Raw genomic sequence first — 13,770 nt, 5'->3', positions numbered from 1 at the left:
TTACGCATGCGAATATACAACATTTCATTAACAAGGCAGTCAAATTTGCCGTTACATTTCGTGATGACGTTGAATTGCTCGATCAAGCGTTCAGGCATTTCACTATTGTGCTGGAGGTGGTAGTGTTTGTAGATAGAAGATGATTTCCTTGTGTGCCCTTCTACGCGCTCGTGTAAGTGACCACGAGTATAGCCCACATACCCTGCATCACACAGGTTACATTTAAATTCATAAACGACACATTGTTGGTTAACAATAGGGGGCTTAATTTCGTGTTGCTTAAGTTGTTGATCGAGCTTAGGGCTAACGAACACTGGTTGGACAGTCACGCTTAACTTCGAGCTTAGACTGTACCTTTCCTTATTTATTCCTTATTTATTTCCTTATTTATTCCTTGTACCTTTCCTTATTTGCATGTTTTTAAACTAGTCTCTTGATAATGGAGTCACGATGACCCCGAAACGTCGAGTAATAAATCTTTCCTGGTTTTTTCTATGCCTTTGCTTTAGCAAATCCCTGCTGATCAAGTAAAAGATTCAGTTGCCGACATTTTTCCGCTACATGTCTTTTTAAGGAAAGTTTTCGCCATATTATTCACCAATGTACTACATGGATCAACATCGGCTTTACGAACGTTGCCTGACTCCCAAACAACTAAAAAGACATCCCACATGTTTGGTTTCAAAATATTAACTAAATTATACGCTGCCACTCAACTGAATTATCAAAAGACATCATTTAAGTCGAAGCCTCAGACTCTTCAGAAAACCTTTCTTCGAATTGATCAAATTCTATTTATAATTCATCTATGGATCGTAGTTGCTCTGTCTTGTGTTTTCAGTTCATAATTGTCCTCTTGTAAACCGTTCCATTCTTAGATGCAGCCGATTCCCTGACCTTATATGACATTTCTGGACTGACCTAACAAAGGCCTTATCAAAGAGCGTAAGAGTCCTTTTCTGTTGCTATTCCGTCCATTTGATAATGGAAAATTGGACTAGATGAATGATCTTATCTCTGTTTCAAATCGCTTTCAGAGGCGGAGAAAAGTAACATCTAACCGTCAATTCCTAACCTAGAAGAAAATTATGAAGGCTGAAAGTTTCTAAAGAAACTGTGGTGCTGCGTCGGTAGGGGTAACAAGATAATTGTTTATATCAACTAAGTTGAAATTGTAAATTGGCCACCATAACGATTCGTTATGGTGGCCAATTTACAATTTCAACTTAGTTGATATAACCAATTAGAAGAAAATTATTCCATATTTGTCAAGAAAGCCATTTCAAGTATAACAGCAGCTTGCAACAAATTCTATGACCGCAAGGTTCCTTTTGGAATTACATGTGCCCTCGAAAATAAAAATTAAGAAATAAGGCACCGATTACCAATTGTTGCATCATTTATAACCAAATTCAGAACTAAAAATAACAATAGAACAAACGAAACTGGGCAAAAATGATTAAGAATTTGCTGCAGAAAATATACTTTGTAAGCTTCGGGTGTTTTTGAGTATGATGGAAGACAAATAAAGTGACAATAAACAAAATTTTTAATTAGATGGTAATTTCGTCGGGGACGTGACAAGAGGCTTCGCATATACTCACATATGTTCCCAGTTGTTCAAAATAATTTGAATGCCATGGCATTAGCCAATGGTCGGTGTGTCTGATCTTTCTGAATTCAGAAACGCACCGGCTGAAGCCATGAAAAATAGATTGTTTTCTCTGATCCGCCCACCTTTCGCGATTGTTTATGCTATATGCTTAGACTGAGTAGCTAAAAACTTGGGAAAATATAAAAGCAATTAACGCTCGAGGAAAAATGTGACTAAATTAAATCTTCAGGCTGTTGAACGTTCTGAGGAGTACTCGTAATTTTGCTTCTTTCCCCTTGTTATCCTGTGCGAAAAAAAAATATAAACCATTTGATGTTTTCACAATTTGGTTACAAACAAAAGGCTAAAACTGATGCTGCAGTGACAGCACTGTCACTCTCGCCTGCGCTTCGTATGGTGCTCTTTTGTTCTTACCACAGATCATGACGTCATCTGTGATTTGTGACTGTGCGACAAAAGGAAAGAGAGTGGAATCAATTTGTTAATCTAACACAATCCGTTCTTCGGGCGTTGAACATCTTCAACCCTTCCAAAAAGAATTACGTTTTATAAGGTAAGGAAGAGACACTTAAATATTTTCTGCCTCACTGCATATTCTAATCCTTTATAACTAAAACCATTTATATATAGAATTATAGGAGACTCTGTCGAGAGGGCAGATTTTCCTCAATTTTTTTGATCTTGAGTCTTTCAATTTGAAAGATCTGGCTAAGCGGACAATTCTATATTTCTAAAACTATAACTAATCAAAGGTAACATAACATATTAACATAACCTACAAGGAAATTAGTCTTCATCCATCATGAAAGCATTTTAACGGTGTAACAGTAGGTTGCAACAAATTTTATGACTTCTTGGACCTTTAACTATTGCGTCAAAGCTGACAGAAGGACACAAACGATGGTTTCGCCTCGAACCATATAAAATCCCGAGGGGAAGTCGATTTTTCACCGCAAGCTTCCTTTGGGATTATAAGTACACTTGGAAATAAAAATTTAGAAATAAGGGACCGATTACCAATTTTTGCATCATTTATAACCAAATTCAGAGCGAAAAATAACAGTAGAAGAAACAAAGCTGGTCAAAAATAGTTAAGAATTTACTGCAGAATATATAATTGGTAAACTTTGGGTGTTTTTGAGTATGATGAAAGACATATCAAGATACAATGAACAAAATTTTTATTTAGATGGTAATTTCGTCAGGGATGTGACATGAGGCTTCGCATGTACTCACATCTTTTCCCAGTTGTTCACGATAATTTGAATGCCATGGAATTAGCGGGTGGTCGGTGTGTCTGATCTTTTAGAATTCAGAAACGCAGTGGCTGAAGTCATGCAAAATAAATTGTTTTTTATATAGAATTACGAGAGAATCTGTGGAGAGGGCAGATTTTTCTCAATTTTTTAATATTGAGTCTTTCAACATGAGAGACCTGGCTGAGGCGATTCTATATTTCTAAAACTATAGCTGATTAAAACTTTGAACTAAGATGAGCTTCTTTTGACGTTAGATACTTACTGCAGATGCTTCTCAAATATTGCTCAAGCTCCGCAGAGCTGATTCTACTTCTACTTGCCTCAGTTTCGGTAAAATTAATTTTTTGAATTATCAATTTTTGATTTTCAAGTCGTTTCTGTTGAAGGAAATTTAAGGTACGAATCCGGACGCGCCTGAATTGTGCGCACCAAAGCTGTAAGGGACGCGCCTTATTTTTCTGTGTGTGTGTGTATGTGTGTGTGTGTGTGTGTGTGCATGTGTGTGTGTGTGTGTGTGTGTGTGTGTGTGTGTGCGTGCGTGTGTGTATGGAATTCGAATATTTTCGTTTATTTTTTATCCTTGGAGAAGGAAAATGCGATGAATCTTTACCGAGTTATGGAAAATTATCAGAAATACTCGTCTCATTATATTCTAACCACAGTAAGGGGTTCTCACGGGGTAAATCAACTGAATATTAAGTGAAAATTAACTATCAATCCTCGATTCCTCGCGCAATTTCCTTACATTTGATTATTTTCTCAAGTCTCCCCTTACACCTTTGATTCATTCGTAGCCATTTCGAGGTGTTTGAAATTTACGCGAGCTCGAGTCTTTAGTCACCGTAAATTCAGAAGAAGAAGTCGGAATTTTACGTATGTGTAAAGAAATGAAATTATGAACATTGCTCAGTACTTAGTTTATATGAGAACAAGGTGCTACGCGATAACAGTAAAATTCAAACTTCCCTTGATTCTGGGGCATGAGGAGATTTTGTGATTCTTCCTCATTTGAAAAATCACTCCATACGTTTGAAAATGTAAACGTGTTTTAAAAATGTATAGCGCCCAAATTTATATTTTACACCAAAACAACTTCTTGCGAAAACGCTCTTAATTTGTGAAAAGATATTACGAAGATAGATAGAACTAGAAATACGAAAACAGCACAAAGTGACGAAACCAGTTAACTGTTCCTTATGACCAACATGTGATGCGATTGAAAGATCGTTGCGTAAAATGTGAAAGCTGAAAGAAGGTCGAAGTTTGGAACGTTTATTTTTTTGAATTGCTCTTCATTCCTTCTTAACTTTTTCCCTTTCTACAGCGTAATAGCATGGGATATTTTTCAAGTTTCCTTGTCCTAATATGGGTGAAGTGGCCTAAAAGTGGAATGATGAAACAATGTCAATTATTCGAATTTTTTTCGCAACTTGTGACGTGGTATCAGGGCAGAGAAGACAATTGGCTCAAAAAGCTATAAAAGATAGGGCAGGTCACCCCGTATCCTACTTTCTAGACAGATAAACTTTATTTAGAGAGGGTGGCACTGAATAGTTCAAGTCAATAAACTTGTGGCTCTCTATTTAAAAAATTCTAACAAGCAATGCAGGCAATGTATGTTGAATTCTGACGTAACTATCAATAAAAACTAGTAATATCTGTCTAATAAGAAGACGATCGAATTACGGGTAAAAATAAAATGTGATGAATTATATGTTAGACTATAAAATGATGCATTTTCTGTTGTACATTAAGAAGGTTGTTTCTATAACTGTTCTTAAAAGATTCTGATGATACAGAATTCCCGAGTTCTAGACTTAAGCTATTCCAAAGCTTACAGGGAGTGACTGCGAATGATCTACCGCCTTCGGTCATACGATTAAATCTTGGGCAAATAAATTAGTGTTGTTATATCTTGTAGGACGATTATGTTGCTGGCTATTAAGTATTAAGGAGCCTTCAGTATAAAAGGGTACTACACGCTTGATGAGTTTGTACGCAACGCAGCAATTAGCTATTTTAGATTCTTCATCCAAATGGGAGGCTCTGAAGTGTATTGAACAGCTTGGCATTAGACGCTTGGTTATCAGCATCAGAAATTACCCTGGCTGCTCGTTTCTGAAACTTTAAAACACGACCTAGACACTCCTTGCTACAGCTAGTCCAGATCGATTGAGCTGACATAAAGCAGGACCGATCTAATCATAGAGTTATAGTACAATAATCAAACACAACAAATATATGAAATTCATATATCTGAACTGCGGTTATAGAAACGTATTTGTGCACGATCCTCGCAGTAAGAGCACTATTTAAGCAATAGTGGAAATCAGACCTGAAAAAATTCAGGCCTGTACGGGATTCGAACCGCTGACCTCTGCGATACTAGTGCAGCGCTCTACCAATAATCTTTGTGTCATGGGCAGGCAAGATCATATCTTTTTCAATCAAGCCATCTCGTAATTGATCTTTGAGGCGAGACGTTTACCAGTAATGAGTATGGATTTGGCCTTGCTTTCGTTGATTGGAAGTTTGTTGGAAGCTACCCATTCGGCAATTTCAACAACTGAGGAATTCAAGTTCTGCTCTAGTCTAACAATTGAGCTGTAATTCGCAAAGGAAGTCATCGATGTATCGTCAGCGTACAAATCAATCGTAGATGAAGTAAGATAAAAGGGTAAGTCGTTGATGAAGACGATAATAACAAAGGGCCGAGTATCTAAACCTCTACCCTAACCCTAAAAGATATAGCTTGTGTGCAAAACCTCCTTATTAGCGCTGCAGGACGCGTGTTCTCCGCCCACGAGAACATTTGAGACAAGTCGGAAAGAGATTTGTCAGTCTTGCAGACCTCTCTCTTTCCCGCGGGCGTAAAACGCTCATACAGAAGCACTAATGATGAAGGCTTGCCCTCAAGAAACATTAGACCCTACCCTAAGGGCTCCTAAGTTTTGAATTTTTAAACTGAAAATTCTGCCGATGCAATATCAACAGGGGGAGTACGATGATGTGGAGAATTGCTCTTTATCTTCACCTCGCTCTCATGATGAACTTGGGAACTGCTGATGATCAATGTACGGCCAGAATAGCTCCGATTGGAACAGCTCTTAAGGGCCTCTTCTTCAAGAAGATAAATGTAACGGGCCCTTACATGTGTGATGTTGAGTGCGAACAAGAACGCATTTGCCAGAGCTATAATTACAATATCGAGGAGAAGATTTGTGAATTAAACAATCGTACGAAGGAGGCAAGGCCTGAAAATTTCCAAGCTGATCCTGCTCGGTTTTACGCCAAACGTTTAAACGGTAGAGGTGTGTATTTTCTTTTTAGAGCATGAAATGATTGTGAGATATTTATCGCTTTCTTCTGTCTTCAGTAGTGTCACGGCTAATTTGCTAGTGGCTATAAGCCAGACGTCACAAGAGGAGAGAACTCAACTTGTATGGATTGGGAATGTCGAACGACTAAAATACTGAGAAAGAAAAAAAAAAACAAAAACAACAAGTAGAACTGGGAAACATCGGGTCAAAACTGGGTCAAGACAGAATCATATTGTTACACTTTTTCTCTTCACAATGATTCATAAATGATAAATTGACCCACCTCCTTTCGAAAAATACAGTACTCAAAGGCGAGTGCAATTAAAGTTGCGTTGAAATATTAGAGATCTTTCGGTGAAGCTTTTTACCGCGAAACGGCCGCAAGGGAGTTATCGCCGACAGAGATGACGAAACCCGAATAAATTTTTAACCTTTTTTAGAAAATACCCCTTTTGCAATAATTTGTGCCCTTTTAAAGTTTTTAATTTCATATTTTGTAAGAGTAAGCTAAAATTATTTTTCTGTGATTGGATAAAAAAACAAAAAAAACAACAACAAGAACAACATTAGGTCATATTTTACCCGTGGAGGTTAGTACAGTCGAACCTCGATTATCCGGATATCAATGATCCGGATTTTGTCTCTTGTAACCTTAACTCGTTATAAGCTAATTATGGACGCCATATCATGTGGCACGGAACTGCAAAGATCAAGCGAATTTCACAGGAAAATATTCTAGACAGTGGTTTTGTTTCGATCTTGCATGTACACTTTTTCAGCCCTTTCTATTTAAAATTTATGGCAACTTGAAAGCCATGACCATTTTATCTCAGTTCCTTTAGGTACTATTCAGGAGTTACCAGCCGAGTCTTGTATAGAAATATTAAGAAGTGAAGGCGCAAATTCCAGAAACGACGAGTATTGGTTGGATCAATCAGGGAATGGGAAGGCACAGAAGAGATACTGCGACATAAGCTCTAGTGCTAAAGAGGGTGAAGTATTTGTTTTAATGATTACATTGTAAAACGCATAATAGATAAACAACTTTAAAGAGGGCCCTCTATACTTTAAACGTGAAGGGTGATTGCGGAATTTTTTTTCTCGCGTATCGTGATTTAATTCTATCTCGTCTGCCCCAGGGATCCCATGAGATAGCTAGGCACATGCGCATAACCAGTGCTTTTCGCGTGCAAATCAGTTTAGCGCGGTGACTACTTATGCGAAGAAAATCTTCTATTTTTACCTTCAAGTTTCTTAATATCGGGTCTGCAATAAGATCACTGGGTAGAAAACACCTAGAATGACTACACCAGGTTTGGAACCCGATATTCAGTGCTCGAACGATGCTGTAGACCAACCTTCACAGAACACCATGGCGGCGATCCTCAGAGGACTTAACGATACTTTGGCACAACTGACCAAAGCTTCAGAAAAGCAGACAGCGACGCTCACCAGTCTTAAAGACAACATCCTCCTTCGTCCTGAATCAGACGAGGAGGCAGAAAAGGAAGACTCAAACATGAGCAATACACAACTAAATAGTACTGCCACGTTAAATAATGTGCTCGACCCTAGCAACTCTTGCGTGGTGAAAGAATCTGCTGGCTCTGACTCAGAAAAGCAGAATGATGTCCTCGAAAGCCTGACTCAGGCATTTGTACAGACCAACGATAAATCTCCTGCCATAACAGAGAACGTTGCCAGTCTAATTGATAATATGGCCTCTGGAGGTCTTTCACCAGAAAAGGTGAAGGAAAGAGTTGATAAATACCCTCCACCAGAAAACTGTAAGTTCCTGTGTACTACAACAATTAACGAGGAGGTTTGGGATCTGCTTCCCAGGAGGAGCAGAACAGTCGACCTTGCTTTTCAGAAGGTGCAAGAATTGCTTGTTCAGGGTTTATCATCCCTGTCGATTTTGGGGGACCAGTTGGTAAAAGACCCTCAAACTGGCAAACCCACTGACGTCCGTCAGGTCCTGGACCAGGTCATGGACAGCATTGCCCTTGTGGCTAATGCCAAATGCAATTAGAAACTTAATATGAAACGACGAGAGCTAATCAAGCCCGACCTCAACCCCCCTTTCACAAGGTTTTGCAAAGAGGACATCAAGCCCTCTACAAAGCTATTTGGGGATGAATTGTCAAAACATCTAAAGGATAAGGCAGACGCAAAGAAGGCGGGCCAGCAGATGCAGAGGACCTCTGACACCCGCACATCCAGCCATAACTATCTAAAGGCTGGGAGGCAGAAATTTCGACGCTCAAATTTCAAACCATACCACTGGACATCTACTGGCCAGAAAACATCTCAGACACGCCCTTTTTTAGGGTACAGCCAGGGACACAAGAGTGCCCCGAAAAAACCCAGCCAATCCAACAACAAAGATTAAACGACAACCAGGGGAGGAAACATCCTAAATCATTTATGGATGGGGATTATTTGCATCAAATGGTCCGTATTTTTTCAGCAGGACAGCTGAAGAACCATGTTGGTTCCTGGGAATCCGTCTGCGCGTTATCCGATGCATGAACTGATTAAAAAACGGCCGCACTCTGTCGGCTCAAATTTCGCCAAGAAACATAGGGAAGGCGAGACCGTCGCAGAAGTCGTTACAGTCTATCAGGTTGTAACGATATGCCCATCCAGAAAGTCGTAGAATAAGATTAAGCTGTCCATGTATTGTTATTAAAAACACGGGAAAGATGGGCAATTTTTTATCTATGTGTCTATACCCTGAGATGCGAATGCTTTCATCCAAAAAGCTGTAAAGTGAAAATGTTTAGAAATAGAAATCAATCGAAGTAGAGAGATTAGAAAAGGGGGTTATTTCAGTACTAGCGGTGCTCTTAAAAAAACTGGAAAATGCATCAAGAAGAAAAAAGTTAGGTTTGAAAACTCTCGTAACTAGAAGGCAAAAAAAGTGGCTTCAAAGCCGTAATACTGGAATTAAATGAGAATATACTCCACTGAGGCGAACTTTAATGTTGTTGTTGGATTTATTCTACAGTCGCCGACTCATGTGGTAAAGTGGCTCAAATAATGAATAGGAAGCAGTTACTGGATGGCGTGTACTGGCTAAAAATTGAGAATGTGGAATTACAGGTAAGCAATGAAAGTAAAGAAAGGGTAAAGCACGATTTGAATATGTACCAGTATTGCAGGTGAAAGTTAAAATAACCAAGCCTTTTAAACCCACCTATGCTTGGCGGTGCAAACAAATTAAACTTCGATGTTCTTTCTTTAATAGGTTTACTGCCACATGGCTGACAACAACCAAGGCTGGACTCTTATCGCTCGATTTTCAAACAGCGATGGCAAGAATTGGATGCGTGACGATGGGAGATGGTGGTATGACCAGCCAACTGCTACTGGAACAACAAATAACCCATCCATGAACGACGATATGATCTCACCAGCATTTTGGTTGGTCAGCGGTAGAGAAATAAAGATCACGCGCAGTGATGACCCCAGCCACACTCCTCTGTTGCAGACCACAGGTAACTGTTTGGGTGGTCAAACATTCCGATCTAAAATCACAAGTTACGGAGACTTTAGAAATGGTAAAGTCTGGGCCAGTGATCAGTGTCTGGGAAATTGTATGATTCAATATGGCGGACAGTACAAGTCAACAGACGGGTTTCAACAGGCTGAGTGCAGTGGCAACATCCAAAGCGCCAACAGGATCGGCTTCTGGTGTGCCTGGGGTACTGGTGATGGATCAGTGATAATGATTGGTGGAGGAGGAATTAGCTGTGGACGTGCTGATCATGGGATTGGAATCACAGAAAAAGACGCTGCTTCTTTTGTTCTCCATGGAAGCGGTAAATATGAATCTGAATATGACTTTGGTTATAAGGCTAACACAGGAAACGCTCCATCACAGTCCTACTCGTTGAACTTATGGATCCGCTAAAAATAATCAGGCCTTTAATTTTTGAAACTAAGTTCAGAACTGAATAACTTTGTGGAGGATGAACTTATTCATTTAATGTCACATCGTAATCCAAGTTAGAAGAGCAGTTTAAAATGGTCAGTAATAGCGCATCTTTCTCTTCTCGTAACAAAGTGAAAATAACTTCACCATCACCTTGGTCGCAATGCTTTAATCTTTAAACATTCTGTGATCTGTTCAATCAACAAACTAACTGCCTTTAGAACTTTTCGAGAAAATCGAATTCAGTAGAATTACTTTAAGTCAGACTTACAACTCATCGATCCTTCAAGGAAAAGGGAAGTACTAGTTGACGATTGTTTATTGATGTCAGAGATAAAATATGCAAGATATGTTAAATTGTTTAATCAGTCATTTCATTAAGAGTTTCTGAAACTATATCGCGTACTTCGTGTTTTATTAGATTGGTAGAAATTGTTAAATTACAAGATGAATAAATAAACGATGTGATAAATATATAAAACGCTTTGAAATGAAGAAAAGGTCTGACGTTCCTTGATGTATAGTATCCACCGACAGTTTGTAAAATACGATGAATATATGAAGTTCATATATTTTGAACTGCGGTTTTAGATACGTATAATGCACGATCTTCGCAGTAGAGAGAGCTATTTATGCAATAGTGAAAATCAGACCTGAAAAAAAAAAAAAAAAAAAATCAGGCCTGTATGGGATTCGAACCACTGACCTCTGCGATACTAGTGCAGCGCTCTACCAATTGAGCTAACAAGCCAACTGGGAGCAGGCCGTTAAGTTGATTCGTAATAAACCCGTGATGATAAATCAGATACGATGAATATATGAAGTTCATATATTTTGAACTGCGGTTTTAGATACGTATGATGCACGATCCTCGCAGTAGAGAGTGCTATTTATGGAATAGCGAAAATCAGGCCTGAAAAAATCAGGCCTGTACGGGATGTACAGTAGCAAGTAGGATAAATATTGTAAGGAATATACAACCTTTTTTAGAGACACGTTTCGGCATGCTTATGCCATTTTCAATCAATGAGTAACTGAACTTGAGTAGATGAATAAAATATTTACAGTATGATGTAATACAAAAGCGAGTACTAATTACAGCGTGACAACAAACATGAAATTAAAGTTGTGAACTAAAATGCTAGAAAAGTGTTATAATGCTGTAATAGCGCTGCGCGCCAGGTCTAAAAATAGATATGTCATCTTTGGATCCCCCGCTGGTTTAGGACAAACACTCGGAGTCTTTACAAAGACTTGTATGCGAAACGTGTCAGAAGCAAGACTATTTTCGCTCAAAAAATGCTCTAACTTTCTAAAATGGTTGCAGCTAGGCATTTTTGTTTGGGTACATGTAAGAGTGACTCAAGATATCCAGAAAGATTGCCAGATTCGCTTAATCTGCCTAAAGAAATGCTTAAAAACGGTCGGAAAGCCTTCATACCGTTCCCAAAGCCGAAGCATGCATGACTTGGAACTTTGTCAACGCCGGGTAAATGCGTGTTCTAGAAAGAATTTCTCAGTTGATAGTGTTAACTACAATACTTATATTTGTGCTGTACACTGAAATCCTTGACAAAAGCCTTTTCAAACCGCTTGTTTGGAAACGTTACATAGACGATGATCTTCTCGCTATGGAGTACAAACAAAGCAACAATAGAACGTTTCATTGAAAAAGCAAACAATCGTCATCCAACAATCAAATTTACGGCTGAAATTTCCGATAAGGAAACAACATTCCTGGACACTTACATCTATAATTATAAAGGCGAACGATTCGAAAAGGACGCAATCCTTGATGTGCGTATTCATTTTAAACAAATTGAGACATTTCAGTATACACCCTATAGTTCCTGTCACCCACAAGGAGTTAAGAAAGGCTTAATAAAAGGAGAGGCCCTTAGACTTCTCAGAACAAACTCCTCTCAAACAATATTCGAAGAGAAAGTTGCAAATTTGAAAGCGCATTTGCAAAAGAGAGGCTACCCAGAGCACAGGCAGCCCAAGCTCACTACGAGAAAAGCGGACGTGACTCTTACCGTGTTGCGTAACGTTATATATTTATAAAGGTTTGTATGGGATGTTATCGGTTTGCCTTTAAAGAGAGAAAAAAATGTCTTGTTTTGAAATAAAGTGAGCCCATTTTATTTCAAAACAAGACTTTTTTCTCTCTTTTAAGGCAAACCGATAACATCCCATACAAACCTTTATAAATATAAAACGTTACGCAACACGGTAAGAGTCACGTCCGCTTTTCTCGTAGTGAGCTTGGGCTGCCTGTGCCCAGAGGCTCAAAGACATACTCGTGAGGGCCAAACTTTCAATAGGCTTTTCAAAACACGCGCTGGGGAGTCGTGTAGGCCTGTCAACCCCCTTTTTACATTGAACTGTTAGATCCTTAAGTTTCACGCGATCGACTTTACTTTCCTTTAGTATCGTCGCCTGAAGCTATTTCCCATCATCTATACTTGAATTAACTACATAATGTTTTCCCGACTTGACGCAGTCACGAACACGTGCGATGAGGTCTGCTCATTTTCCGCTCAATTTCAAACCTCTACACTTTAACCAACGCTTCAATTGTGTGTTTGTATAGTTCTCTTGGCCTTGCTCGAGCTTTGAGCCAGGAACAACGTCGTTTTGATTTAAAATACGAGCTTTAGAGGCGTTTGAACTAGAGATGGGCGCATCATCGCCCATATTCATTTACTCGAGAAGTCTGTTTGTTTGTCTTAATCGCTCTAGGGGGTCAAAATTTCGTGACGTCACAAACGCGCAGCGCCATTGTTTGTTAGGTTCAGGTTTGATCTTATAAAAAAGCTTCTTTGAGTTTTAAATCAATTGAGTTGTTGGCAAAATCCAGAATGCTAAAGCAAGAAAGGGAGTATTTGTTCTTACAAGAAGGAGATGTGTTAAAATGCTTAACAATATGCGAGTTTTTATCGCTTTCCGTGTGCTCTTTTATCTTAGTAGAGAAGTGGCGACTAGTTTCGCCAATATAACGGGAGTTACATCTCGCACAAGAAAATCAAAAAGCTACCATGGATTTTAGAGCATCAGGAGTACGATCTTTAACACTGAACATGTTTTTAATTTTGAAAGAAGTGAAAACTAGTTTGATATTTAGGTCCGATTTACAGAAGCGCTTAGTGAGTTGTCGGAGTTTAAGGTTCGCTATTTTAGAATAATAGCCGACAAAAGGCAGTTTAAATTAAATTATTGTCGTCAATGTTCCGGCTATTTTGAGAGGAGGACCCGTCAAGATACCGCTTGAAAGTTCCTTCAATAATATGCGAAGGAAAAGAATTACATTTTAAAGTGTCGGAACGTTTCTTAAGATCGTTTTGAAGACCGGAAGAGGTGTTGTTGATTTTGTAGATACGGTCAATAAGAGTTTGGATAAGGCCAATTTTGTAGCATGATGGAATAAAACTGAAGAAATTTGTTAGGAGACCAGTGTAGGTTTTTTATGAAAAACTGAAAAAACACAATCATTCGAAGAGTCGTCGATAAATATATCGAGAAAGGAGAGTTTACCATCATGCTCTTTTTCGAAAGTGAATTTTATGTTGGGGTGCCGTGAATTAATGTAATCAAAAAATGACATCGCATCCTGTTCATTGTGGAAGACACAAAAAGTGT

The 13,770-nt window shown here is 38.8% G+C and overlaps 1 protein-coding gene across 3 annotated transcripts; it reads left to right on the top strand.

Moving 5' to 3' along the window:
- The first annotated feature begins 1,953 nt into the window (after window positions 1–1,953).
- On the top strand, window positions 1,954–11,280 carry LOC148734141 (uncharacterized). 3 transcript variants are annotated; one of them, XM_088753694.1, is made up of 5 exons: window positions 1,974–2,168; window positions 5,869–6,185; window positions 7,028–7,186; window positions 9,205–9,299; window positions 9,445–11,280. In XM_088753694.1, the coding sequence occupies exons 2-5, from the start codon at window positions 5,879–5,881 to the stop codon at window positions 10,108–10,110; spliced, it is 1,227 nt and encodes a 408-aa protein (XP_088609820.1). In that variant the 5' UTR covers window positions 1,974–2,168; window positions 5,869–5,878; the 3' UTR covers window positions 10,111–11,280. The 3 variants fall into 3 exon arrangements, with proteins under 3 accessions (XP_088609821.1, XP_088609822.1, XP_088609820.1); XM_088753695.1 differs by lacking the exon at window positions 5,869–6,185 and having other exon boundaries at window positions 1,954–2,168; XM_088753696.1 differs by lacking the exons at window positions 5,869–6,185; window positions 7,028–7,186 and having other exon boundaries at window positions 1,954–2,168.
- Window positions 11,281–13,770: the final 2,490 nt, after the last annotated feature.

Source organism: Stylophora pistillata, chromosome 3 (genome assembly GCF_964205215.1).
Source record: "Stylophora pistillata chromosome 3, jaStyPist1.2, whole genome shotgun sequence".
In the NCBI taxonomy this organism is placed as follows: domain Eukaryota; kingdom Metazoa; phylum Cnidaria; class Anthozoa; order Scleractinia; family Pocilloporidae; genus Stylophora; species Stylophora pistillata.
This window is presented reverse-complemented; position numbering and strand designations above follow the sequence as displayed.

What these genes read in the sequence shown, in the direction of transcription:
- LOC148734141 (XM_088753694.1), top strand. Translation starts at nt 5,879, where the DNA reads ATGATGTGGAGAATTGCTCTTTATCTTCACCTCGCTCTCATGATGAAC. An exon ending in CAAACGTTTAAACGGTAGAG is followed by an intron (nt 6,186 to 7,027) that starts GTGTGTATTTTC and finishes ATTTTATCTCAG; the next exon opens with TTCCTTTAGGTACTATTCAG. An exon ending in TTGAGAATGTGGAATTACAG is followed by an intron (nt 9,300 to 9,444) that starts GTAAGCAATGAA and finishes TTTCTTTAATAG; the next exon opens with GTTTACTGCCACATGGCTGA.